The sequence below is a fragment of the Podarcis muralis genome, chromosome 6 (assembly GCF_964188315.1).
Source record: "Podarcis muralis chromosome 6, rPodMur119.hap1.1, whole genome shotgun sequence".
In the NCBI taxonomy this organism is placed as follows: Eukaryota; Metazoa; Chordata; class Lepidosauria; order Squamata; family Lacertidae; genus Podarcis; species Podarcis muralis.
The window spans coordinates 14361023-14386893 of NC_135660.1; the positions used below are offsets into that span (position 1 = coordinate 14361023).

General features: G+C 47.3%; 1 protein-coding gene across 1 annotated transcript; it reads left to right on the forward strand.

Moving 5' to 3' along the window:
• Positions 1–2191: 2191 nt before the first annotated feature.
• Positions 2192–25321, forward strand: NCEH1 (neutral cholesterol ester hydrolase 1). Its single transcript, XM_028731582.2, has 5 exons — positions 2192–2516; positions 12020–12248; positions 13515–13584; positions 19266–19437; positions 24215–25321. Exons 1-5 carry the CDS (start codon positions 2265–2267, stop codon positions 24830–24832), a joined length of 1341 nt encoding a protein of 446 aa, XP_028587415.2. The 5' UTR covers positions 2192–2264; the 3' UTR covers positions 24833–25321.
• Positions 25322–25871: the final 550 nt, after the last annotated feature.

A 25871-nucleotide genomic window follows, 5' to 3' on the forward strand; every position in this document is an offset into this window, starting at 1 on the left:
TGAAGAGTTATTGGTAACTGGAGTGCTGGGGAATTCTGGGTGACCTCAGGCCCAGTTCTGAACGCAGTTCTGAGAAGTTAAAGGCGGCCTCTGGCCCAGAAGCCAAATGCAGGACTTTTGTCCGACTGAAGTATTCCTTGAACTGTGAACATGCTTGGGGGATGGATAGCTGGGTGTTTGTAGAAACTTCTGAATTCTCCGTCATTTCCATTGTGTTTCAGAGTGTTTTCGCCAGCTGTTCACATGCACATGGCTTAATTAGCACCAGAGTCATTTCTGTTCATGTACATACCAGGGTTTGGGAATATTTTTTACCCCATGCAAAGGTGTTCACACTTTGCTTGGAGCCAAGCTAGGAAGGGCATCCCAGGGTGTGACGTTTGTTTGAGAAAGAGCACATCAAATGATAGCATTTAACAACTGAGCATAGGATACATTTGCATTTTGGATGGAAGGTGAATATGCAATTAAAACCCCCAACACTGGGAACGCAGTGAATGTCAATCAAAATGACCAAATGGATGGAGTAACTCAGTTCCCACACTGGGAGCTTTCAAGTTTTGAGAAAAGGCGAGTAAGCGGCAGCATGATAAAAGTTTATAAAATTAGTCAGGGCATGAAGAAAGGGGGAAAAGCTCCCCCCACCCCTCTCATAACACTGACCCAAATGAAACCAAATGCCAGAAGATTCAGGATAGACAAGAGTAAGCATTTATACAAGCTCTGTCACAAGAGACTAGGGCTCTGTGGGACTTGACATCTTTCCGCAGGGCCTGCAAGACAGAGCTGTTCCACCTGGCCTTTGGTTTGGACTCAGTCTGACCCCTATGTTTCCCTCCCCTTATGGTTTTGACTTTTAAAATGAGGCTGCATTTTAAATTGCATTTTAACCTGTTTCCCCCCCCCCCTTTTTCTTGTTATGTTTTTACTGAAATTTTATTGATGTTAGCTGGCCTGAGCCTGGCTCTGGCTGGGGAGGGCGGGGTATAAATAAAATTTATTATTATTATTATTATTATTAAGCACTGCATTGTTGGAACCATGGAACTCCCACCCCATAGGAGCCAATTCCTAGGGGCAGAGGTCCCTTCAGCCCACCAGTAAAACACTTGAGGGGTCCCCCCCCCAGTTGATGGGGATTGCCATTCAGATGGTGTGTGTGCCCTGTCATGTGTGATTTTATTGAATATTTTATTGAGTTGGCACCCCTGTTCCCTCCCCAGGAGGCTGTGCTGTTCACCAACTTGGATGGCTTAAAGCAGTGCTTTTCTTCTAGGGGAAAAATGGTGCTGGTACTGCGTACCATTGAGTACCCCCAGAAAAAAAAAAGCACTGACTTTAAGACAGGATTAGACAAATTCATGGAGGGCAAGATGATCAATGGCCAAAAGCCACAATGCTTCCATTCCTGTCAGAGGCATCATCCAGGGTGCAGGCTTCCCATGGGAGAACAGGATGCCAGACTGGAAGGGTAATGAATGGGCCCTGATCCAGCAAGGTTCTTCTTGCTATGTCCTTTGTGCGAGCACAGACTTCGTTGTTTCCCTGGGACCTTAATTCTGGGCGAGTCAGAATGTTGTTGTTTAGTCGTTTAGTCATGTCCGACTCTTCGTGACCCCATGGACCGGAGCACGCCAGGCACTCCTGTCTTCCACTGCCTCCCGCAGTTTGGTCAAACTCATGCTGGTAGCTTCGAGAACACTGTCCAACCATCTCGTCCTCTGTCGTCCCCTTCTCCTTGTGCCCTCCATCTTTCCCAACATAAGGGTCTTTTCCAGGGAGTCTTCTCTTCTCATGAGGTGGCCAAAGCATTGGAGCCTCAGCTTCAGGATCTGTCCTTCCAGTGAGCACTCAGGGCTGATTTCCTTCAGAATGGATAGGTTTGATCTTCTTGCAGTCCATGGGACTCTCAAGAGTCTCCTCCAGCACGATAATTCAAAAGCATCAATTCTTCGGCGCAGCCTTCTTTATGGTCCAGCTCTCACTTCCATACATCACTACTGGGAAAACCATAGCTTTAACTATCAGGACCTTTGTTGGCAAGGTGATGTCTCTGCTTTTTGACTTGGGCGAGTCAGAATAAAGGATGGTTTTCCTCTCCTTTCCTTGCACCGCTTGCGCTCGGCCCCTAGGTGTCTCTGCGCGCGGCTCGGCGCCAGCAGCGCCCCAAATGAAAACAATCGCAAGGACACGAGGGCTCGCAGGGGACGGAAGAGCCTGGACTTCCTCTGCTGGCTCTCCCCTCTGATTGGCTTGTGAAGGTTATGAAACCCTTGAATGGGCGCTGCGAGCAAACTTTGCCGCAAAAAACTCACCCCTTCGCGAAAGGAGCCGGAGAGGCGAGGCTGCGCGCTCGAGCATCCCCGCCGCCGGTCACCATGAAGTCCGCCGCGGTGCTCTTGGCTGGGCTGCTGGCTCTGACTGCCTATTATGTCTACTTGCCGTTGCCCAGCACTGTCTCGGAGCCGTGGCGGCTGATGCTGCTGGATGCTTCGTTCAGGGTGGCTCAGCAATCGGTAAGGCGGGGGAACCCCCCGGCACCTCCTTTCTTCCCAAGCTAAACCCCTCTGTACCCCTTCCAGATCTCTCTCCCCCACCACCACCTTGGGCTAGGAAGATAACGGCAGGCGCCGCGCGGAGCGCATTGGCGATCGTCCCCGTCGGATCTCCGCGATCGCTTGAAGCAGAAATAACCGCTTCAGGGTCTAGATAGGCGGGGATCTTCTGCCTCTTTTGGGGGGCGGCTTGAAAGCATCTCTCAAGCGGATGTTGGCGGCGATGCTAAGCTCGCGCCGCGGTGCTGCAGTGAGAGCCGCGGGGCGCGCACCTAGGCGTGTGTTTGCTGTGCGTAATGGAGAAATCGGCGCTTTCCTTCCGTTTCTTTCCTCCTTCGCCGGCGACGTTTCAGCGTATCTCTTTTTTTAAAAAATGGGGGTGGTGGGCGCTTCCTCCCCCCCCCCCACTTTTGCACCAGGTTGGCGAGAAGGGAACCGCGGGGGACGTTCAGCCTTTAAAATACAGCAAAGCCGCCGTTTCAGCGCTGGGCAAACCGGGCTTTCTCGCCTGACGCAGGAGATCGCGCTTGGTGCGTTCCGCTTTTCCAGCCTTCCCTCTCGCCGTCCCGCCCCAGGCGCCCTTTTCCGATCCACTGCGGCTCGTGACTCGTGGGAAGGGCATTGGAGGCGCTGCTCTGAACTGTTAATATTTATTACATTTGTAGACCGCCCTTGCTCCGAGGATCACAGGGCGGTGCACAGCGTGAAAATGCAAAACGTGAACGCAAAATACATAAGGAAACAAACAAAAGAAAAGCGTTAACCCACCCCAGTCTTCTTTCATGTAACCCAGGGCAGCAGAACTTGTGGCCCTCGGGAGAGGAAGGCCTTGAGAGCTTCTAAAGGTCCCGGGTTCAATCCCAGGCAGCTTCTGGTAGGGCTGGGACATGCTCCCTGCCTGAAACCCTGGAGAGCAGCTGCCAGTCAGTGTAGACAATATGTGCTTTATTTTTCTTACATTTTTTAAATATCCAGTCTTTCCTTCAAGGGGCTTTAGGTGGTGTAGTTGTTCTCCCCTTCTCCATCTTATCCTCAACAACAACCCTGCGAGGTAGGTTAGACTGAGAGTTGGCGCCTGGCCCAAGGTCACCCGGGGAGCTTCACAGTCAAGTGGGAATTTGAATCTTAAGAACATCTGGGGTGGGCAAAGGGGGCCCCATCCCTGCTGTAGTTCCTCTAGGATGGGCATTGTTTAGAAATGACCTCCTGATTGTTAGGAATGGGGGACCGTTTCTGACATGCATGTGCATTTTCTAAAGGGGATTCAAGGCGTCTTGCCTTGTTCAGCTGCAAAAAAAATTCTTCGTTGTATTCCTGAGTTGCCTCATAGCCAGGAGTCTCTGTGCAATAAAAAGCATGTATTAAAAATATTTTTAAAACCCATGCCCAAATTGCAAAGAGCTCAAAACACCTAATTGGCACTATCATATCGCCCAGCCTTCTCCAATCCGATGTCCTCCAGGTTTTTGAGCTGCAATTCCTATCAGTCCCAGCCAGCATCTTCTTTAAAAATGTGAAAAGCTTGAGATAAGGAAGAGGCGTTTGTCTGACGCTGGAAAATACATTTACGCAAGTGCTATGCAGGCCTCTTTGGGGTGGATATTCTACAATTGCAGGGGTAACAGGACAGTGCCAGAAATGCCCCCTCTCTTGTGTCCACCCTACATACTTCAGCTTCAGGGTGTATGCAGAGCAGGGCCGTCTTACCCATAGGCGCTAGGGGTGTGGGGCGCCAGGCTGTCAGGGGCACCAGGCCAAGAGTCTGGGGCCCGAGAGTTGAGTCCAGGGAAGAGCTCGCCAGTCGGTCGGATCACCAAGGTGGGCTCTTCTGCTGTGGGCGGCTCTGTGCTGTGAGTTCAGGGGCAACCAAGCCAGAGAGACACTGAGGCAGCTGGCCGGCTCTGCCCTCCTGCGCGCCTGGGACTGGGCAACTGGGGGGGCGCCAGGGGGGATCTTTGCACTCCGATGCCGCATATGCTTAAGACAGCCCTGAAGCAGAGTATACACCTAGGGCAGCTTCTGTAATGGTAAAGGTAAAGGGACCCCTGACCATTAGGTCCAGTCGTGACCGACTCTGGGTATGCGGTGCTCATCTCGCTCTATAGGCCGAGGGAGCCAGCGTACAGCTTCTGGGTCATGTGGGCAGCATGACTAAGCTGCTTCTGGCGAACCAGAGCAGCACACAGAAACGCCGTTTACGTTCCCGCCGGAGCGGTACCTATTTGTCTACTTGCACTTTGATGTGCTTTTGAACTGCTAGGTTGGCAGGAGCAGTGACCGAGCAACGGGAGCTCACCCCGTCGCGGGGATTCGAACCACTGACCTTCTGATCGGCAAGTCCTAGGCTCTGTGGTTTAACCCACAGCGCCACCAGCGTCCCTAGGGCAGCATCTGTAGATCTTCCTTATCACCTGGTTTCCCCATCTGAAGCATCTTTTGCTTCCAGACGTACTCTAATAAACTATGTTGGTTTGAGAGGCCTTCCTTCCATATGGCATTGCCATTTATTTGTCTATTTGAAATATTTCCCTGCGCTGCTGCCTAGCCCAAGCTCCCAGGTGACCCAGAAATCCAAGACAAAGCAATGAAACCCTTTGACAGATAGCAAACACATTTTGCATCTCGCCTGGTCCGCTTGAAAAAAGGATGTCAGTTGGTGGTGTTCACATTTAAAATATGCGCCCTTGGAATGCAAATCAACTTTTTGTCTGATCCCTTTGTAGTTTTTAAGCTGTGCTCCAGGGAATGCTTGGGGTGGGTGGTTCTGGAAGCTGATCAGAGATCCCTTGGTGCAAAGATGGCATAAGAGCTCTGAAACAGGCTGCTTTCTCCACCAGAACTAGACTTCCTGCTCATACAACAGGAAGGGGGAACCTGTGGCCTCACCACTCAAGGCCAACAGCTGTTCTGGCAAGGACTGATGGGAATTGGAGTCTCTCACAGCTTGTAGAGGGCCATAAGTGCCCAAGATTAGCATGGTTGTGTGTGTTTTAAAAGGTCACACACTCTGTTTATGTGATGCATTGTCTTGTGTGAAATCAATGTATTTTCTAGCAAACTTTCCCCATGGCACAATCAGGCCAAGACTTAACTTCAGGGTTCCACTTAGCAATAGGGCATGCACACACACACACACACACACACACACACACACAAGCCCTACAATGCAGCCTTGCCATATTCATTTTATTTATTTAATGGAATTTGTAGATCGCTTAATTGTAAAAACCTCTAAGTGGTTTACATGAAATTATTGATAAAAGCCCAAAGTTAAAACAAGCTGGACCAAAACAAAACACAAAACCAAAATAAAACCAGCAGTTAATAAAGTAAGATTTTAAAATACACGTCAACTTTACGTATCTGGGGAGACTTGCCTAAAGAAAAAAGGTCTTTTGCAGGTGCTGAAGATAGTACAGCAAAGGAACTTGTTTAATATCAAAGGAGCTGCCACACTGATGGATCAGTGCCTTGGAATTGCAGAATAAACATTTTGTGGCACTTGTAAAAGTGCCAGTTCTGCAAAGTGAAGTGGTCAATTAGGCATATATGAGGTAAGTTGATCCTTTTAAGTAAACTGGCTTCAAGTAGTTAGCAATATGCATTACCATTGAAACAAGACCTGCAGCCCGTAAGACTATAAAGCGCATAGCCTAACATCACAGAACTGCACCACTGGGCTTTCAGAATCCTCTGCTAGACAGAGAGGTTGCTCGCCAGGACAGTTTCATGAAAAAAACCCAAAAATTTGTAAACTATTGAAATAAGCAATGTTGAAGGGTGCATTCGACACCTTCCCTTACCCCGTCCCACCCTTAAACATTGTTGCAGGAGCAGAACTGGTTTGTAAACCTGAAAGGCAGAATTGTTTCCTGAAGTGCTTTCATTCCTTTGGTGAGGGCAAACAGGTAACCCTGGCTGCTTGACTAGCCTTCTCAATGGCATAAAATAATACGAAAAAACCCATTCATACGGCATGCAGGCTGTGCAGAGCGTGGCTGCACCTTGTGCAATTATTCCCTCCATTTCTGAAGTTCTGGGGTGAGTGTGGATCATTATGTAGCCAAAATGGCAACACCCATGCCCAAGGAGGAGATTTCTTCAGGCTGGGGGGCGGGAGACTGCCAAGGGAGGAAGCGAGGAATATAAATTTAAATGAATAAATAAATACGATTTGGGGAGGGGGGAACCCGAGAGACTTTCCAGCAAGGACTGGCATGCTCAGTAGACATGGAAAACGGTTGGGAGCAGTGTTAGAAACTGAGATGTGAAAGCTAGGAGCTAAATGGCACCTTAGGTTATGGGCGCAGCAACGGAATGTCAAGGCACAGAGGAGGAGCGGGTGGCTCTGTGGGCTAAACCTCTTGGCTTGCCAATCGGAAAGTTGGCGGTTCGAATCCCTGTGACGGAGTGAGCTCCCGTTGCTCTGTCCCAGCTTCTGCCAACCTAGCAATCCGAAAGCACACCAGTGCAAGTAGATAAGTAGGTACTACTGCAGCGGGAAGGTAAATGGCATTTCTGTGCCCTCTGGCTTCCAACACAGTGCTCTGTTGTGCCAGAAGCGGTTTAGTCATGCTCGCCACATGACCCAGAAAGCTGTCTGTGGACAAATGCCGGCTCCCTCATCTGGAAAAGTGAGATGAGCACCGCACTCCATAGTTGCCTTTGACTGGACTTAACCATCCAGGGGTCCTTTACCTAGGCACATTTTTTTAATAACAAGGATACAAATCTGAAAATGAATGAACTGCAGCTAAAAATGTTCGTTTTTCACCTGGTCTAGTCCTTCCCCTGCCCACCCCCCTAATATTCTTCAGAGGGTCTCTTCTCCAGTCTTCAAGAGTGGAAGTGGGGAGGCAGAAAAAGGCCTTCCTTTCCTTCCACTCTGCAGCTTTAATGTGAAATCTTAGGCACCCAGAGCTCAGAATCTGCTCATGCTAATGAAATCCCCTGTTGCAAAATGTGCCTAGAACAATGAGGGTTTTGAACACTGGTTGGGAGAAAGAAAGGACAATGGAAAGGGGGAGGAATGAAATGGGGTGTCATGAAAAAGTGTGAGTCTGGTTACTGAATAGGATCACTCCTAATTTCAATATTTTGTTATAGGCACTGCTTCCATGCATTAATAGCCATTAATAGAGTTAACCTCCCATGAATTTCTCTAGTCCTCTTATTAGTTACTATAACTATGCTTTGTTTATCAGGTATGTACACTGTCATTTGCTTACTCTTCTGCAGTAAGAAAGAACTAGGGCAGGGGTAGAGAAAGTGTGACCTTCCAGATGTTGCCGAATTACAGTCCCCCTAAGCCCACCAAGCCTGGTCAATCACCAGGGATGATGGGAGTTCTAGTTCAGTAAGATCTGGAGGGCCAAAGGTTCCCCACACCTGGACCTAGGGGAAGGGCCATAGCTCAGCGGTAGAGGGATACAAAAGATCCCCGTTTCAGTCCACAGTCTCTCCAAGTAGGACTAGAGAGACTTCTGTTGGAAACTGCTGCCAGTCAGTGCAGGATATACTGAGCTGCATTGGCAAATGCTCTGACTTGGTGGAGGTGCATGCATGCATAAATGCCCTCCCATGAAGCATGCTTTTGTTGCACTACAAATTACTTAGGTCTGGCCTATAAATATCACAGAATGAGGCAGCAGAATGGACTGCTCCACTTTGGCCTGCAGGGGCAGGAGTCACATTTTAGAATGGACTCCTGTGTTGAAAGCTCGCTGGATATAGAAAACCAGTACAACAGGGCTTAGCCAGCCTTTCTCAACCTTGGGTCCCCAGATGTTTTTGGCCTACAACTCCCATCATCCCTAGCTAGCAAGGCCAGAGCTCAGGGATGATGGGAGTTGTAGTTCAACAACATCTGGGGACCCAAGGTTGAGAAACACTGGTTAGGCCTTTTTTCTTAGGCTTTGCTCTTTCTTTCTTTCTTTCTTTCTTTCTTTCTTTCTTTCTTTCTTTCTTTTCTATACTACCCTTCATCCAAAGATCACAGAGTGGCTTTCAGTATAAAAGCACAAAAAATACATACCATAATTCTGTGTTTATCAAACATGAGTCTCCAGTTTTTGTTGGACTACAACTCCCATCATCTCTAGCTACCAGGACCAGTGGTTGGGCATGATGGGAGTTGTAGTCCCTCACTGAATTAGACCAAGGGTGCGCTGAATCAGCATTGGGACTTCAACTACGGCCGATGAGAGTCGTCCCCCACCCCATGCAGGAAGCTCAGAATCAGGGCATGGTTCTGACCTATCCTGGGTCAGAATTTATTGACCTATCCTGACCTCATCTGGCTCGCCTCTTTGGTCCTAGAATTATACGGATCGCAGCATGCAAATTCTTAGCTGCATTGCCTTCCTAGGTCTCTGACCACACAAGGCAATTGTCTGAGACCAACCAGCAAGAGAAGTCTGGCTGAGGACCCCCAAAGTCCTTTTCGCTGCAGCGACTTTGCAAGGGCACCTGAAATTTGTTCTGTACCTGCAACTTAATTCCTTCCTGGGACACCTTGAGCCTGATGAGATCTACAACAATAAGCTGCGTCGTCTTTGTTTAGGGAGGTAGCAGCCGTAATCTGCTTTGTTCTGGGATAAGCTGGTGCGGCAGGGGCTTGGGAGCACGTGGATCACCTTGCTTTTGGCTCAGGCAAATTATGTCTTGCATTTGCTATAATGGAGCGTGATGGAAGAGGGGTTAAGTCCATTAGGAGAACATCTGGGGATCGGTGGAAAGAGCGCAAGCCTTGCATGCAAAAGGTTCCAGATTCAACCTTTGCCATTTCCAAGTAGGGCTGGAAAGAAGCTCTGTCTGAAACCCTGGAGAGTCGCTCCCAGTTGATGTAACTGTCTCACTGAGGGGTCGGGATCCAGATACTGTGCTCACATACTGCTTGCTCTTATTTCCTTTGCTTTCCTCCCGCTGAAGGTTGTTCTACACATTAGATCAACATTAGATCACACTTCCTTCCAGGGCTGCATGCCGCTGGTGAGCGGGGACAGAGGCAGGTTATTTTGGACAATATATTGATATTATCGCCCAGCCCTGTCTTGAATATCTCATTTGGAAGGTTTCCAAACCTCCTCCCCCAAACACCCCAAGATAAGACTTTGGAATTATCACCACTTCTGTTGTTAAAACAGCAAACCCTTAGATTACTGGGTGAAAGGGCAGTTTTATCATATGATATATTTCTTGCTTTCGGATGAATATAAAAAACACACACAACCTTTTGCATAATTTGTATGGCTAGACAGTCAGCAGAGCTGGGTAATCTCTGCCCTCAGTCGAACCCCAAAGGGAGAAAGTATTGGGACAAAGGGGAGCAGGCTGCAAGCCCATTCAGAAATAGGTGAAAGTTCAGGGGCTGCATTTAAAGAAATATAAAACCATCTGGCACTGTCCAAAGGCAACAGGGAAAGGAGTCGAGCTCTGCAGAACTACTGTTTCAGTTATTAGCAGGTTTTGCCATATGGAAGAGCAACATAATGCAACAGGTTTGAAGTCCATATTGTGATATCTGTTTCATAGTTTTTGACCTGACAATATATCATAAATCATGATGTATGTTAGGGCTGGGCGATATATCACCCTAAACTGGTTTCAAGTCCATATCATATTGGTTTCAATAAAATTTGACCAGGCAATTTACAGTGGTACCTCAGGTTAAGTACTTAATTCTTTCCAGAGGTCCGTTCTTAACCTGAAACTGTACTCAACCTGAAGCACTACTTTAGCTAATGGGGCCTCCTGCTGCTGCCGCGCCACCAGAGCACGATTTCTGTTCTCATCCTGAAGCAAAGTTCTTAACCTGAAGCACTATTTCTGGGTTAGCGGAGTCTGTAACCTGAAGCGTATGTAACCTGAAGCGTATGTAACCTGAGGTACCACTTTATTGTGAATCTCTCTGTGTGTGCTAGGCAAAAATCACAATGTGAGGAAAACCATGAAGCCAGCCAGTGTCTCTACATAACTCCTCATCCTTATTTCAGACATTGTGATATATCAGTATACTGTGATGTTTAGCTGGCGATATATAGCAATGTTGAAAACCAGATATCACCCAGCCCTAATTCTAGGTTGTTTGGATTGTACAAAGTAGCAAGTGCAGTTTTTCTTTTTGAAATATATTAACGAAACTCCTTATGCGTAAGCTCCTTAAAGTTTGCACTTATAGGACACGATCCATCAGGACACTCTCTTGTGCAGCCTCCTGGGAAAGTTGTCAGGAGAGTGAGCCCTTGGCATGGTGCAGACATCACACTAAGCAAAAAGAAAGCTCCACAGGACTGCAAGCCTGCAGGCTCCCAGAGAGGAGCGCCGCAACCCCATAGTTGCCTTTGACTGGACTTAACCATCCAGTGAAGGGACGCGGGTGGCGCTGTGGGTAAAACCTCAGTGCCTAGGACTTGCCGATCGCATGGTCGGCGGTTCGAATCCCCGCGGCCTGGTGTGCTCCCGTCGTTCGGTCCCAGCGCCTGCCAACCTAGCAGTTCGAAAGCACCCCCGGGTGCAAGTAGATAAATAGGGACCGCTTACCAGCGGGAAGGTAAACGGCGTTCCGTGTGCTGCGCTGGCTCGCCAGATGCAGCTTGTCACGCTGGCCACGTGACCCGGAAGTGTCTGCGGACAGCGCTGGCTCCCGGCCTATAGAGTGAGATGAGCGCACAACCCTAGAGTTTGGCAAGACTGGCCCGTACGGGCAGGGGTACCTTTAACCATCCAGTGGCCCTTTGCCTTTTACCTTTTATGACCCTTAGTTGTGGTTGGAGGAGTACTTCAAAAAAAAAAAAAAAGTTTTGCAATTGATTCGTCACTGACGCGTTACAAAATCCCTGCTAAAGGTTCACTTCTCTGTTCCTTTGACATGCCTACTTTAAAAGTCAACAACAAAACATTCAGGCACTCTGCCATATTTTTGCTCTCAGGCCTTCCTTGTATCATTTTATTGTTTTAGCACTTTGGGCTGCAGGTTTGCTACCCCTGCTTTAGAGCAGAGATGGGAGGAATCTTTGGCCCTCCAGACATTGATGGAGCCAGCTGGGCTGATAGCAAGAGACTGGGAGTTGTAGTTCAGGGACAGCTGGAAGGTCGCAGGTTCCCTTTCCTGGCTTTACAGGCATTGGTAACCTGATCTCATGCCGAGGCAGGAAACATTAACCATGCAATCCTATACGATCAGCTCACAATTAAGTTTCAATGGGACTTAACTCCCAGGAAAGCAAGACTAGGATTGCAGCCTTTGTGTTGATGGAGGAAGCAAATCCGCCAGCCAAAGAGGGTCATTTGAGCTTCTAATACTTTAGCAATCCTACTACTTTAGAACAGGTAGAAAGGTTCACACGTCAAGGCATGTTCTTTGGCAAAGTTAATGTTTACAGGGGTTCCTGCTTCCCTCCTTCTTTCAAACACCGTACCCCCCCCCCCCTTTTCAGCTTCGTTTCTCGTTCTTCTCCTTCTAGTGCAATCTGGTTCATTTCCTGGGACTTGGCCATCACCTGAGAGCCCTGAACTTCTTGATTGGTGCCTTCGACCAGCTGAATCCACAGTCCTCGGAAGGAGTGAAGATAACAGATACTCAGTTTGACGGCGTGGAGGTCAGAGTGTACGAGCCACTGGCGGAAGGAGGGGCAAAGCTAAGGCGCAGTGTGGTCTACATCCACGGAGGAGGATGGGCCCTGGCAAGTGCAAGTATGTCTTCTGGGCAGCTGCCGTGTGCTCGTTCCACTGCATCCTTCCACACACCTGTTTTGTGGTCTCTGGATAAGTTAACAGCAGTTTCCCTGAGGACTTCTGAGTGATTGATGTAAGGTGGAACCAATAGATGCAAAGAGTCCTAAGTTGCAGAGAAAGCAGCCTCGTGGCAATAATAATATAATAATAATAATTACATATAATATACCGTATTTTTTGCTCGATAAGACTCACTTTTTCCCTCCTAAAAAGTAAGGGGAAATGTGTGTGCATCTTATGGAGCGAATGCAGGCTGCGCAGCTATCACAGAAGCCAGAACAGCAAGAGGGATTGCTGCTTTCACTGTGCAGCGATCCCTCTTGCTGTTCTGGCTTCTGAGATTCAGAATTTTTTTTTTTCTTGTTTTCCTCCTCCAAAAACTAGGTGCGTCTTGTGGTCTGGTGCGTCTTATAGAGCGAAAAATACGGTATATATATCCTGCCCATCTTGGCGGCTTCCAAGAAAAGATTAAAAATCCATTAAGACATCAGTCATTAAAAACTTCCCTAAATGGCTGCCTTCAGGTGTCTTCTAAAAGTCAGGTGGTTGTTTTTTCCCTTGACATCCAATGGGAGGGCATTCCTCAGGGTGGGCGCCACTACCGAGAAGGCCCTCTGCCTGGTTCCCCCGCAACCCCACTTCTCGTAGGGAAGGAACTGCCAGAAGGCCCTTGGAACTGGACCTCAGTGTCCGGGCAGAACGATGGGGGTGGAGATGCTCCTTCAGATATACTGGGCTGAGGCCGTTTAGGGCTTTACAGGTCAGCACCAACACTTTGACTTGTGCTTGGAAATGTACTGGGAGCCAATGCAGGTCTCTCAGGACCGGTCTTATATGGTCTCGGCGGCCGCTCCCAATCACCAGTCTAGCTGCCACGTTCTGGATCAGTTGTAATCTCCAGGTCACCTTCAAAGGTAGCCCCACGTAGAGTGTATTGCAGTAGTCCACTATCTCAAGGTTATAAGTGCAAACAGCATTCCTCTCTGACCATTGGTCATACTGGCTAGAGGTGGGGTTGCCAAGCAACATACAGAAGTCCCTGCTGCTGATTTAAAGGATTAAAACTAGATATATGTGATAGCCCTGTAATTGTCCTAAGTGTTGATTAGTTTTAACACCTTAGGTGTTTAGTATATTCTTAATTTGCAATCTGCCCTATGACCATTGCATAAAGGGTGGTTTGGACACGCCTCATGAAATAACTAGTTGTTTCTCTGATTCCAGGAGGAGGTTACTATAACAATCTTTGTTCAATTATGGCTGAATCTCTGGACGCTGTAGTCGTTTCAATCGAGTGAGTACAGCAAGCATGGGATGAGCTGGTACATCTTGGGTGTCTTTTCTTTTTTAAAAAAATTTATTAGGTAATTCAACAAAACATATTATCTTAAAACATATCATCCTTAATTCCCCCCCCCCCCCATTTCCTCTCTCCCATAAAACAACCCTGCCCCCCGACTTCCCTCAGTTCCAGTCTCTGGTTTCTCTATAAATACTATTCTCTGCATGTTACAGAATTGTATAAGTCCTTAATTTATCTAAGTGATTATTATCAGTACAAAGTTTGTGAGTGTTTATTCAAAGCCTGCCAAGGAGTCCAATTCACTTTGTTGCATCTTTAGATACTTTGTAAAAAGGTTCCCATTCCTCTTTAAAGTCACAGTTCTCCTTGTCCCGTCGTTTATGTGTCAGTTTTCCCAGTTCTGCATAGTCCATCAGTTTCTCTAGCCATAATTCTTTAGTCGGGATTTCCTCAGTCTTCCATCCTTGTGCTAGTAAGACTCTCGCCGCTGTTGTCGCATACATGAAGATATTTTTCAACTTCTTTGTCAGGTCTTTCCCTGCCAAATCCCTAACAGAAATGCTTCAGGTTTTTTAACAAATGTTAGACGGAACATTTTCTTCAATTCATTGTAGTACATCTTGGGTTTCAATGCAATTTGGATGGTTTGGAAAGGCTTTGTGGTTAAGACTAGCAAAACACAGTAGTTGCTCGTGTTGATGATGTTGACAGGTGGAGAGGAGTTCTAGCTTCCTGGCAGGTGGGTTGCTGTTACTGCCCCCCCAAAAAATATACCAGCAAAGCCAATCCAGCAATCCTGCCATTGAGTTTTGACTGTGCCACCACCTGCCCCAATTAAACAACGGTGAAACACCTTTCAGGAAACCAGCACAGCCACGTTGCCCTACCTGGGAAGCCACCTCTGCATTTAGGATAACATTGCAATTACACATGCATTCACGCTTATAGTTTTTAGTGAGGAATCCGACGCAGGAACCAGCCTTGCTGTCTCCTGGTTTCCAAACACAAATCATTCATCATTGGCGATCACTCATGGCCGAGTCAGATGCTCTTCCAAACATAATATGTTGGCTCTGTGTTATTATGAACGTTTCTACTCAGAAGCTAAGTGCCACTGTGGGGCATGCTGCCATTCAGGTTAAGTGTGTCTGGGATTGCAGCCCGAGTGAAGGACCACATTAATTCACCTGGATTGTCAGTGCTTTACAGGTATAAAAAGCACGTGGTATAAAATACAAGATGTCTGCAAATGGTCCTGTGTTTAATCCCCAGCATAGCATACCCAGAGAAGCAGACATTGGTGTAGTAATCTGATGATCAATGAAATAAAGAAAATCATGCATTTGGTTCGCATTTTAAAAGATATATATGTACCATATTTCTCCATGTATAACATGCCCCCGTGTATAAGTTGGCCCGTATTTTTGGGGACTCCAAATTAAGAAAATGGGGGGGGGGATTGCCCAGAGTTGTTGAGCTTGGGGGGGGGAGAATTGCCAAAAATCACTCACCCGCCTTACCGACACTGCCAATCGCATGAGCCGCCAAAGCCACCAATCACCCGCTCTATTGCCGCTGCGGGAGCCAATCAACAGCAGGCCTTTCCACAGCCTCCAATCACCCGGCCAATTGACGCAGCAGCAGCCAATCAACAGCAGACATGGCTGCAGCCACCAATCAACCGCCCAATCATCGCTGACAATCTCCAGCTCGTGGCTGCAGACAATCGCCCGTCCCCCCTCTGCACTATCCATGTATAAGACGACCCACAATTTTAAGCATTATTTTATAATACAAAAACATCATCTTATACACGGAAAAATACGGTATGTATAAGTTGGCTAACGGTGTCTTTTAATGGTGCATCTATGTGCATTCCGTATGGAAGGGATAAGATGTATATTTCTTTGTTGCAGTGGTTGAAATGACCATGATGGTCGCAACAACAAATAAATTTTGGAAACGGACTCTGGGTAGCAGGGATGAGACAGTGAAGAGCAGCTGCCAAGGCAGAGCAGGCAGGACTGGTCCAGATTGTGATCAAATGACCTTACATCTTCCTAGGTGATAGGGATACAGATACCTCTTCCTTGTTGTGTTGTTGCAACAGTTTTCCCCCGTGCAGGGGCAAGTTCCTCGCATTGTAGCTCAGCCTTCTGACCTGGTGCCCTCCAGCTGTTCCTGAATTCCCACCATCTCTGCCCTTTGACCATGCTGCCTGGGGCTGATGAGAGCTGCATTCCCAAACATCTGGAAGGGTCCAGGTCGACAGAGGTTCTGCTGTAGCTTATAGATTCCAAAAAGATGTACACCGGGCCATTGATTGGATGCAGTGCCGGATTTACGTATAAGCTATAGCTTAGGGCCCCACTCTCTTGGGGGCCCATCAAAAAAATAAAGGGATAAAATGATGTACATTTCCAAAATATAAGATAAAAAAAACAAATAAAATAAAGCCTACATACAGCAACAGTGTTTTGTGGTGTGTAGGCTCCTGTGATGTAAGTAATGGGCCCTGCCTGCTAGCCTGCTCCCTAAAATATCACTGGTTTGCTCATTTCTATATATAGGGTGCCTACATTCTGCATGGACTGGTTGCATGGCAACATGGGCAAATGGCTTGAGATACCTATTAGGTCCACAAATTACCATATAGCATATATTCAACACACACAAAAGCGACAATTTGTTGTTGACAAAGGACAGCTGGACATATAAAGGGCCCCATTGCCTTCAGTAGCTTAGGACCTCATCAAATGTAAAATCCGGCCCTGATTGGATGTATTGTTCTACTAAAACCCATTTCCAAGGCATTAAAAGAGGCAGCCCCCATTTAATTGGAAAAGTGTAAGGCCTTTATATGTCCAAAGGCCAAAGGACGCGGGTGGCACTGTGGGTAAAAGCCTCAGCGCCTAGGGCTTGCTGATCGAAAGGTCGGCGGTTCGAATCCCTGTGGCGGGGTGCACTCCCGTCGTTCGGTCCCAGCGCCTGACAACCTAGCAGTTCGAAAGCACCCCCGGGTGCAAGTAGATAAATAGGGACCTCTTACTGGTGGGAAGGTAAACGGCGTTTCCGTGTGCTGCGCTGGTTCGCCAGATGCAGCTTCGTCACGCTGGCCACGTGACCCGGAAGTGTCTGCGGACAGTGCTGGCCCCCGGCCTCTTGAGTGAGATGGGCACACAACCCTACAGTCTGTCAAGACTGGCCCGTACGGGCAGGGGTAGCTTTACCTTTAAGGCCTTACAAAAACCGCAAGTGACATGCAGCGTCTTTGAAGGAGGAATTTCCTCTTCTCTCTCACACACAGGATGGGCCTCCTCTTCAGTGATGGCATCAGTTACAACATGCAAAGGAAGAAGGCCTTTTTTCCAAAACTGTTGCTAGGCAATTGTTTGAAGAACTGATGGCTGTTCACAACGCACTTGATCAATGGACTCTTCTCTAATAATTGGGTGACAATCCTAGTGTATACTTCAGGGAAGTTGCTTATTTTAAATAATAATAATAATAATAATAATAATAATAATAATAATAATAATAATAATAAAGCCAGGCGCAAATTGTTAGAAGTCCATAGGCAAGAAGCTATTACATTGCAGGAGAACAGGGCAGCAATATCCTATCTTCATGCATTATCTTCTCAAGTAAAGTCAACAAGCAAGGTGGGAAATGTCGATTGTGTACAAGCTCCACCCCCAGTTGACATTCCTAAAACTATTCATGAATTGGAGGGCGATCTTCTGAAGTGGGGAATATCCTATACCTGTGGGTGTTCTGTTTGTGCTTTACAATCCTAGAAAAATCAGGTGTCTTAAACTTTGTGGGGAGGTCCTGCACACCTAGGGGGTAACAAGAGGTGGGGCTAGTATGTTTATTCCCCTTGTGTGTTTACTTAATTTGGGTCAATAACTCCTAAAGAGGGCTTAAAAGAGATCCCCGGTTCTTTCGCAGTGTCCAGAATGTTATGGGAGGGGGAGCAGAACTGAGAATCAGAGGAAACTGTCATGTAAGCATTATAGCAGAACATAAAAGGTAAAGGTACCCCTGACCATTAGGTCCAGTCGCGGACAGCTCTGGGGTTGGGCGCTCATCTCGCTTTATTGGCCAAGGGAGCCGGCATACAGCTTCTGGGTCATGTGGCCAGCATGACTAAGCCGCTTCTGGTGAACCAGAGCAGTGCACGGAAATGCTGTTTACTTTCCCACCGGAGCAGTACCTATTTATCTACTTGCACTTTGACGTGATTTCGAGCTGCTAGGTGGGCAGGGGCTGGGACCGAACAACGGGAGCTCACCCCGTCGCGGGGATTCGAACTGCCAACCTTCTGATCGGCAAGTCTTTAGAAGCAATTGCAGATGTTGAATTTTAAAGCTCTGGGATAATAGTAAACAGAACAGAGTGCTGAAGTACTAGTGTTTACTTAACTTTTTTTAAAATGCCCCTTTTCCCAGTTATTCTTCTTCCCCCCAAAAAACAACAACCCAGTAATTGATTATGCAAAAACATAAATATTCTAGTAATGGGGTCTCTCCCTCTCTTTTCTAATTTATTCTGTGATGCCATCACTCCCAGTGGAATCCAGTGGCAAAGTAACAGCTAAACATTATATAATGATGTGAGATTCTCTCCTTGAAGAAACCCCACAAGGAGAACTAGTTGCCTGATTTGCTCCCTCAAGGATCTTTTGCACTCAGATGGTTCATTCATTATCTCCCCATATTTACTGTTGTTTTCAGACACAATATATAAATACACACATATCGTTAGTTATAAATGTATGTCTGCAAATGGTTGGGTTTTTTTGTTTACCCAAACTCTTGATTATTATTATTTTATTTAACAAGGTTTATCGACAGCTTAATAAAAAAAAATCCCTAAGCAGTTTGCATAAAACATACATAGCACATTCATAAGAAATTACCAATAACTTTTTCAGAATGGAAAGTATTCTGTTTATTTTTATCCAGCTCAGGGCACCAACTGCCCTCTAGTGGCCTTATGTGCAAATGACAAACTTTTTACATAAAGAGCCAACTTTTGTAAGAAAACAAACATAGCCGAAGCTATGTTACATCTGGAATTTTAAGCGTGGCCGCTGGGCTTTTGTTGCTGTCTATAGCTGCCACAGAGTGATATTTGTCAGGGCTGTAGCATGCACCCTCCTCCCATGTTCCTGATGAAAAAAATAACACACACATACCAGGTAATTCATAAAACTCTGGCGTGTTTTGGTTCAAACAAATAGGAGAGCTTTTATTGATATGGAAACATGCATGAATTGGCTCTCATATTAGAGACATTAGGAGGCTGTTGTGTTGCAATGCGTGCAAGTGTTAGCGTCGGCCAGGCGGGTGAGTGCAATCCTCCATTTAAAAAAACTCAACAACTCTGGGCAATCTTTCCGCATTTTCTTATTTTTTATTCCCCCCCAAATAGGGGGCGTCTTATACATGGGGGCGTGTTATACACGGAAAAGTACAGCGTTTTGTGAGAACAGGATTCTGGACTGGCCGGTCCATGGGCCTGATATTGCAGGGCTGTGTTCTTCTGTTCTTTTCGACCATGGCAGATTTCGAATACGGTCCAAAGGCATGCCAAGGCCTTAGCCTCGCCCAGTGTAAGCACTGAGTCCAGAACGCTGCTCCCAACAGTAACTGCTTATTTCGTTGCAGGTACCGGCTCGTGCCAGACTTCCACTTTCCAGTGCAGTTCAATGACGTCCTCCAGGCTACGAAGCACTTTATGCTCCCCGAAGTGCTCGCGCGATATTCCGTGGATCCCAGCAGAGTTGCCATTTCGGGCGACAGCGCAGGAGGAAACCTGGCTGCTGCCGTATGCCAAGAGGTAACACAAGTGACTTATGTAGGGATCCTAAAGCGTGGAGAACATGCTGGAGACCATTACTCAGCGTAGAGCCACACTGCAGAATGTCCCAGTGCCAACCCCTGTTTTCTGCAGTTTCATAGATGTCAACTTACAGATTTGAAAATAAGGGACCAGCAGCCTCGAAAATAAGGGATCAGCAGCCCAAATAAGGGATTTTCCCAGCACAGGTATGTTCAACTTCTGAGCCCCTCTGAGCCAAAGGCAGAAAGCCCAGCCAGCAGCCAATCAAAGCCTCAAGTGGTGGTTCCCACAGCGCAGCAACCCGGCAAAGGGGATGCAGCAAGGAAAACAACTGTCACCTTTCCACTGGGAAGTGCTGAGCAAAGGCAAGTCCCCAGGCAACGTGGCCGATTTGATCGGCACAAGGCATGCAAGCTCCACCCCCCAGTCGTTCTTATTGGGTGAGCAATGCAGCCAAGCAACACAATTGGAGCCTCCCTCCTCCCTGGCCGGCAGGGAGAGAGGGAGAGGAGCTGCTTCCTTTGAAACCCAGGAAATTTAAGGGACATCATCAATAAGGGACAGCAGCGGGACACGGCGCTGGGATAAGGGAGTTTCCTGCCAAATAAGGGACAGTTGACAGCTATGTGCAGTTTGCGGCACCAAGTAACCGCAGACTACAGAAAACAGCGATTGGAAGCAGGACAAGCAAAGCATGGCTCTAGCATGGGTTATGGTCCCAGCATGATCTCCATACTTTAGGAAGGACATGGGCAGCCAACTGGCAGCCTCCAGTTGGACCAGAGCTCTCATCAGCCCTGACCATTAGTCATTCTGTCTAGGGTTGATGGGACCTGCAGACCTATAACACCTAGAGTAAGATTACCGGATTTTTATCAAAAAATCCGAGGACACACTTTTAAACTTCAATGGATTTTGTATGGGGACTGATTTGTAAATCCGGGGTAAATTTGGTAACGTTTGCCTAGAGCACCATATTGACTATCCCTGATTTACAGTTCACAGTGAAATCTTCCACTGCCAACGCCCTTCTTCTTGCCAAAGTAGTAGCCAATTGCGCCCCTGTTTCCAGCAGGAAATCATTGTGTGGGAAGATGGGATATGATGCAAGTTTAAGCAGGCGTCAGTCATTGGTTTGGACTGTAAGCCAACTTCCAGGTTAATAGCTAATGGAATAATTAATGGGAAAGTGGGACATGAACGTGTTTGAAGAGTAGAACTGAGTCTAAATTAAAGCCTTATTTGTTAAATTTGTGTACCGACCTTCATCCGTCGATCTCAAGGTGGTTCATAACAGAAAACTACAATATGAAAAACATATTGCGATGGCCATTGGCTATAAACAATAAAACTTCTATGAAAAACACCTGGTGCCTAAAGGTATGTAATGAAGGCGCCAGGCAAGTCTCCGTGGGGAGAGCATGCCACAAATGGGGAGCCACTGCAGAGAAGGCCCGTTCTCATGTTGCCACCCTCCTGACTTCTTGAGGAGGAGGCTCATGAAGAAAGGCCTCAGAGGATGGTCTCAGGGTCCGGGTAGGTTCATATGGAGAGAGGGAGTCCTTGACGTTAGTTCTTGAATAATAAAGCTGCTTAACTTCTGTGCTTCCTTTTGACACAAACAATCTGTAAACTGCAGGACTTCCAACTTCACCCATCTTGAGTGAGGTTAGTTAGTGAAGTTTCTTATACGCTGTTGCTGCTTTCTGTTGACAAGTGTGGGTGTAGGCCTTCTTCTCAAGCACTAAATCAGGGATGGGGGACCTGTAGCCTTCTGGATGTTGCTGAACTCCAACTCCCAGCATCCCTGGCCACTGGCCATTCTGGATGGGGGCTGATGGGAGTTGGAGTCCCACAACTGTATTTTAACCAATTGTTTGATTTTGTGTTTTTAATGTATTATATATTTGATGTTAGCTGCCCTGAGCCCGGTGTTGGCTGGGGAGGGCGTGGTATAATTATTTATTATTATTATTATTATTATTATTATTATTATTATTATTATTATTATAACATTTGGAGGACAGGGCACTAAATGTTCCATTAAATCATTGCAATAGGTGTGATGATGCCACAGCACAAATGTAGAACGCATCAGGGAAAGAGGTTACCAAGGTTATAATAATAATAATAATAATTTATTATTTATACCCCGCCCATCTGGCTGAGTTTCCCCAGCCACTCTGGGCGGCTCCCAATCAGTGTTAAAAACAGTACAGCATTACATATTAAAAACTTCCCTGAACAGGGCTGCCTTAAGATGTCTTCTGAATATCAGGTAATTATTTATCTCTTTGACATCTAATGGGAGGGCGTTCCACAGGGCGGGCGCCACTACCGAGAAGGCCCTCTGTCTGGTTCCCTGTAGCCTCACTTCTCGCAATGAGGGAACCGCCAGAAGGCCCTCGGCGCTGGATCTCAGTGTCCGGGCTGAATGATGGGGGTGGAGACGCTCCTTCAGGTATACAGGACCGAGGCCGTTTAGGGCTTTAAAGGTCAGCACCAACACTTTGAATCGTGCTCGGAAACGTACTGGGAGCCAATGCAGGTCTCTCAGAACCGGTGTTATATGGTCCCGGCGGCCACTCCCAGTCACCAGTCTAGCTGCCGCATTCTGGATTAATTGCAGTTTCCGGGTCACCTTCAAAGGTAGCCCCACGTAGAGCGCGTTGCAGTAGTCCAAGCGTGAGATAACTAGAGCATGCACCACTCTGGCGAGACAGTTCGCGGGCAGGTAGGGTCTTAGCCTGCGTACCAGGTGGAGCTGGTAGACAGCTGCCCTGGACACAGAGTTAACCTGCGCCTCCATGGACAGCTGTGAGTCCAAAATGACTCCCAGGCTACGCACCTGGTCCTTTAGGGGCACAGTTACCCCATTCAAGACCAGGGAATCCCCCACACCAACCCGCTCCCTGTCCCCCAAAAACAGTACTTCTGTCTTGTCAGGATTCAACCTCAGTCTGTTAGCCGCCATCCATCCTCCAACCGCCTCCAGGCACTCACACAGAACCTTCACCGCCCTCACTGGTTCTGATTTAAAGGAGAGGTAGAGCTGGGTGTCATCTGCGTACTGATGAACACCCAGTCCAAACCCCCTGATGATCTCTCCCAGCGGCTTCATATAGATATTAAAAAGCATGGGGGAGAGGACAGAACCCTGAGGCACCCCACAAGTGAGAGCCCAGGGGTCTGAGCACTCATCCCCCACCACCACTTTCTGGACACGACCCAGGAGGAAGGAGCGGAACCACTGTATGACAGTGCCCCCAGCTCCCAGCCCCTCTAGACGGTCCAGAAGGATGTTATGGTCGATGGTGTCAAAGGCCGCTGAGAGATCCAGCAGAACTAGGAAACAGCTCTCACCTTTGTCCCTAGCCCGCCGGAGATCATCAACCAGCGCGACCAAGGCAGTTTCAGTCCCATGGTGAGACCTGAATCCCGATTGGAAGGGATCCAAATGGTCCGTTTCCTCCAGGCGTGCTTGGAGTTGTTCAGCAACCACCCGCTCAATCACCTTGCCCAAGAATGGTAGATTTGAGACTGGGCGATAGTTGGCCAAATTGGCCGGGTCTAAAGATGTTTTAGAATGTTTTAGGTTGTAGAAAGGCAATAAACAAGTAATTAACCCACACCTTAGTAGGTAGGTTTCTACATGTGGATTGAGTAAGATGCCAAACTCTCCTCACAGGGGCTTTGATAACTGAAATAAGAGGAGGATACTTTGAGCGGAGATCCTGTGAATGTTTTGCCTTGTCTAAGGTGATACTGACTTCAGGGTAAACAAATGCTAGATTGGGTTGCATGACTGTCGAGTGTTAGAGACTTTCCAGATCGCTTACAAGAGGCAATTAAGTCTTATTTGTGCTCCATCTCAGCATACGCACTCTTTTATGGGGGGGGGGGTTAACAATGTTTGTTTGCTGCAGTGAAAAACGCCCGTGTCTGAAAGATTAACACATTTTATTATGTCATAAGCTTTGGCACCTCACTCTTGTCAGACACATGGACTTTGAGCTTCCATTATCATGTGTGTGTCGCCAGTATATACTCATAGGAATAAGAGGAGGAGAGAATGTAAAGGTTGGAGGTAGGGATCTCAAGAGGATTTCAGTCCAGGTCGAATATTGCTATGAACTGCTCTTCATTTGTTTCATCAAACCACCTCTGCACCAGGTAAAAGCACTTTTTAAAATGGTGCAGGAAGCAGCGATATGTCACTTCCTGTGTAATTGGATACACAAAGGGATGCTCTATCTGTGACAAAATGGCTGCCCTTTTGAAGCTGTTCTAAGCAGATTTACAGAATTAAAATGTGGGGTGGGGAGATAGTAACCACTCTGTTCACCTTGTAAATACTCCACTTGTGTTTTTTGGTGATGTGCAGATTGGGGGTGTCACCAGAATTATCTTCTAAAAACTGCACAGGAACCAGATGGGAAATACTTTACTGCATCCATGTGTGGGACCGAGATAGACTGGGATTGCATCGTCTCATGGGAAGTAAATGGCAACAGAATGGGAAAAGTACAGTCTGTAAGAGTTCAGTTGGAGGATTGTCACAGAGTACAATTTATTCCACAAAAGCTTGCGCCACCAAAAAAAACCAGTCTTGATGGCTTGATGTTCTGTTCTCTGATGAGAGTGAAATTTACTTTTGAGGGCATCAAAGAGAATAAAGCAACCCATTTCTCATTGTGTTTACATATGTTACATTGCGATAGTATTGCATGCAACATCTGAATCGTGTCCTGTTTTGTCTGCCTTGCTTCCGCAGATGACTCAAGAGGAAAATGTAACCACCAGATTTAAACTGCAGGCTCTAATTTATCCAGTCCTTCAGCCGTTCGATTTCAACACCCCCTCGTACCAGCAGAACGAAGTCACGCCTGTCCTTCCCCGTTTTGTCATGGTGAAGTTCTGGTTAGACTACGTCAACGGAAATTACGACTTTGCCCATTCTATGGTGGTCAACAACCACACCGCCCTTGACGTGAGTGAGGCCAATGCCTTCAGAGAACACCTGGACTGGACTTTCCTCCTACCTTCGAGGTTCAGGAAGAACTACAAACCTGTCGCACACGCGACGGGGAAGGCAGAAATAATCCGGGACATACCTGCCTTGCTAGATGTCCGTGCCGCTCCCTTGCTAGCTGAGAAGGAGGTGTTCCGCATCCAGCCAAAGACTTATATCCTGACTTGCGAGATAGATGTTCTGAGAGATGACGCACTCATGTATGCCAAACGGTTAGAGAAAGCAGGTGTTGCGGTGACTATCGACCACTTTGAAGACTGTTTTCACGGCTGCATGATCTTCACCGTTTGGCCTACCAATTTTTCCGCAGGATTCCAAACCAGGGACAGCTACATCAAGTGGCTAAGTCAAAACCTGTGAAGGAAAGTGTCCCCCTCTTAAAAACTAAAAACTGTAACAGGTCCCCAAGTCACGTGTCCACCTTTATATGCAATCTTGTGCCATCCGTTCTGAAGACTTCGTTGGAGAGTTTTCCGTTGCAGCAGAGTCGTGTGCCACCAATGACTTGTATGATTTGCTTGGACTGTACACTGCTGGGGTTTTTTTTTGTGGGGGGGGGAGTCTTTGGGCAGTCTTGAACCCAGACCCTAAAGGCATTACAAGAGAGTCAGACCCAACCTGTAGCAGAATGAGGTGGTAGGTGAGGCTAACGCTTCAGATTGCAGGAGGAGGGATGCAAATTCTTCCATGTAGAAGCTCTCTTCAAGTGGAACATTGACACGGCAGTGTAACAAATTCTATCCTGGCCCTCTCCCTATTGAGCTTATTTTCTGCTTGCAAGGAAGGGTTTGTTTGTCAGCTGTTAGGAAGAGCTAAAAAACATGGGTTTTCCCATCTGCAAGTCTGAAATGGTATATAGTCCATTGCACCATTTATTTCTGCTGCCTATATAGAGGGTGTGTATCAAAGTGCAAGTAGATCAATAGGTATTAAAGTGCAAGTAGATCAATAGGTACCGCTCCAGCGGGAAGGTAAACAGCGTTTCCATGCGCTGCTCTGGTTTGCCAGAAGCAGCTTAGTCATGCTGGCCACATGACCTGGAAGCTGTATGCCGGCTCCCTTGGCCAATAAAATGAGATGAGCGCCGCAACCCCAGAGTCGGTCACGACCGGACCTAATGGTCAGGGGTCCCCTTACCTTTATCTTATCCAGCTAAACAGTTCTGCTAGCAAAAGCATTTTTGGCTGCTCGGCAGAATTTCCTGTCCCTCTCCTCCACCCTGTGTCCCCTAAATCTGCTCTGGAAAGTTGGTGAGGAAACCCCAGAACATATTTAGGGGGCATATTTAGAAGAGGGAGAGGCTGTTCCAGCATGCAGCCTGAAGTGCTTTTACCAGTGGAAATGCTTCGTTGGGTTCCAGCCATAGAGACTAGGCCCCAGTTATGTTCAAATTGCTGGG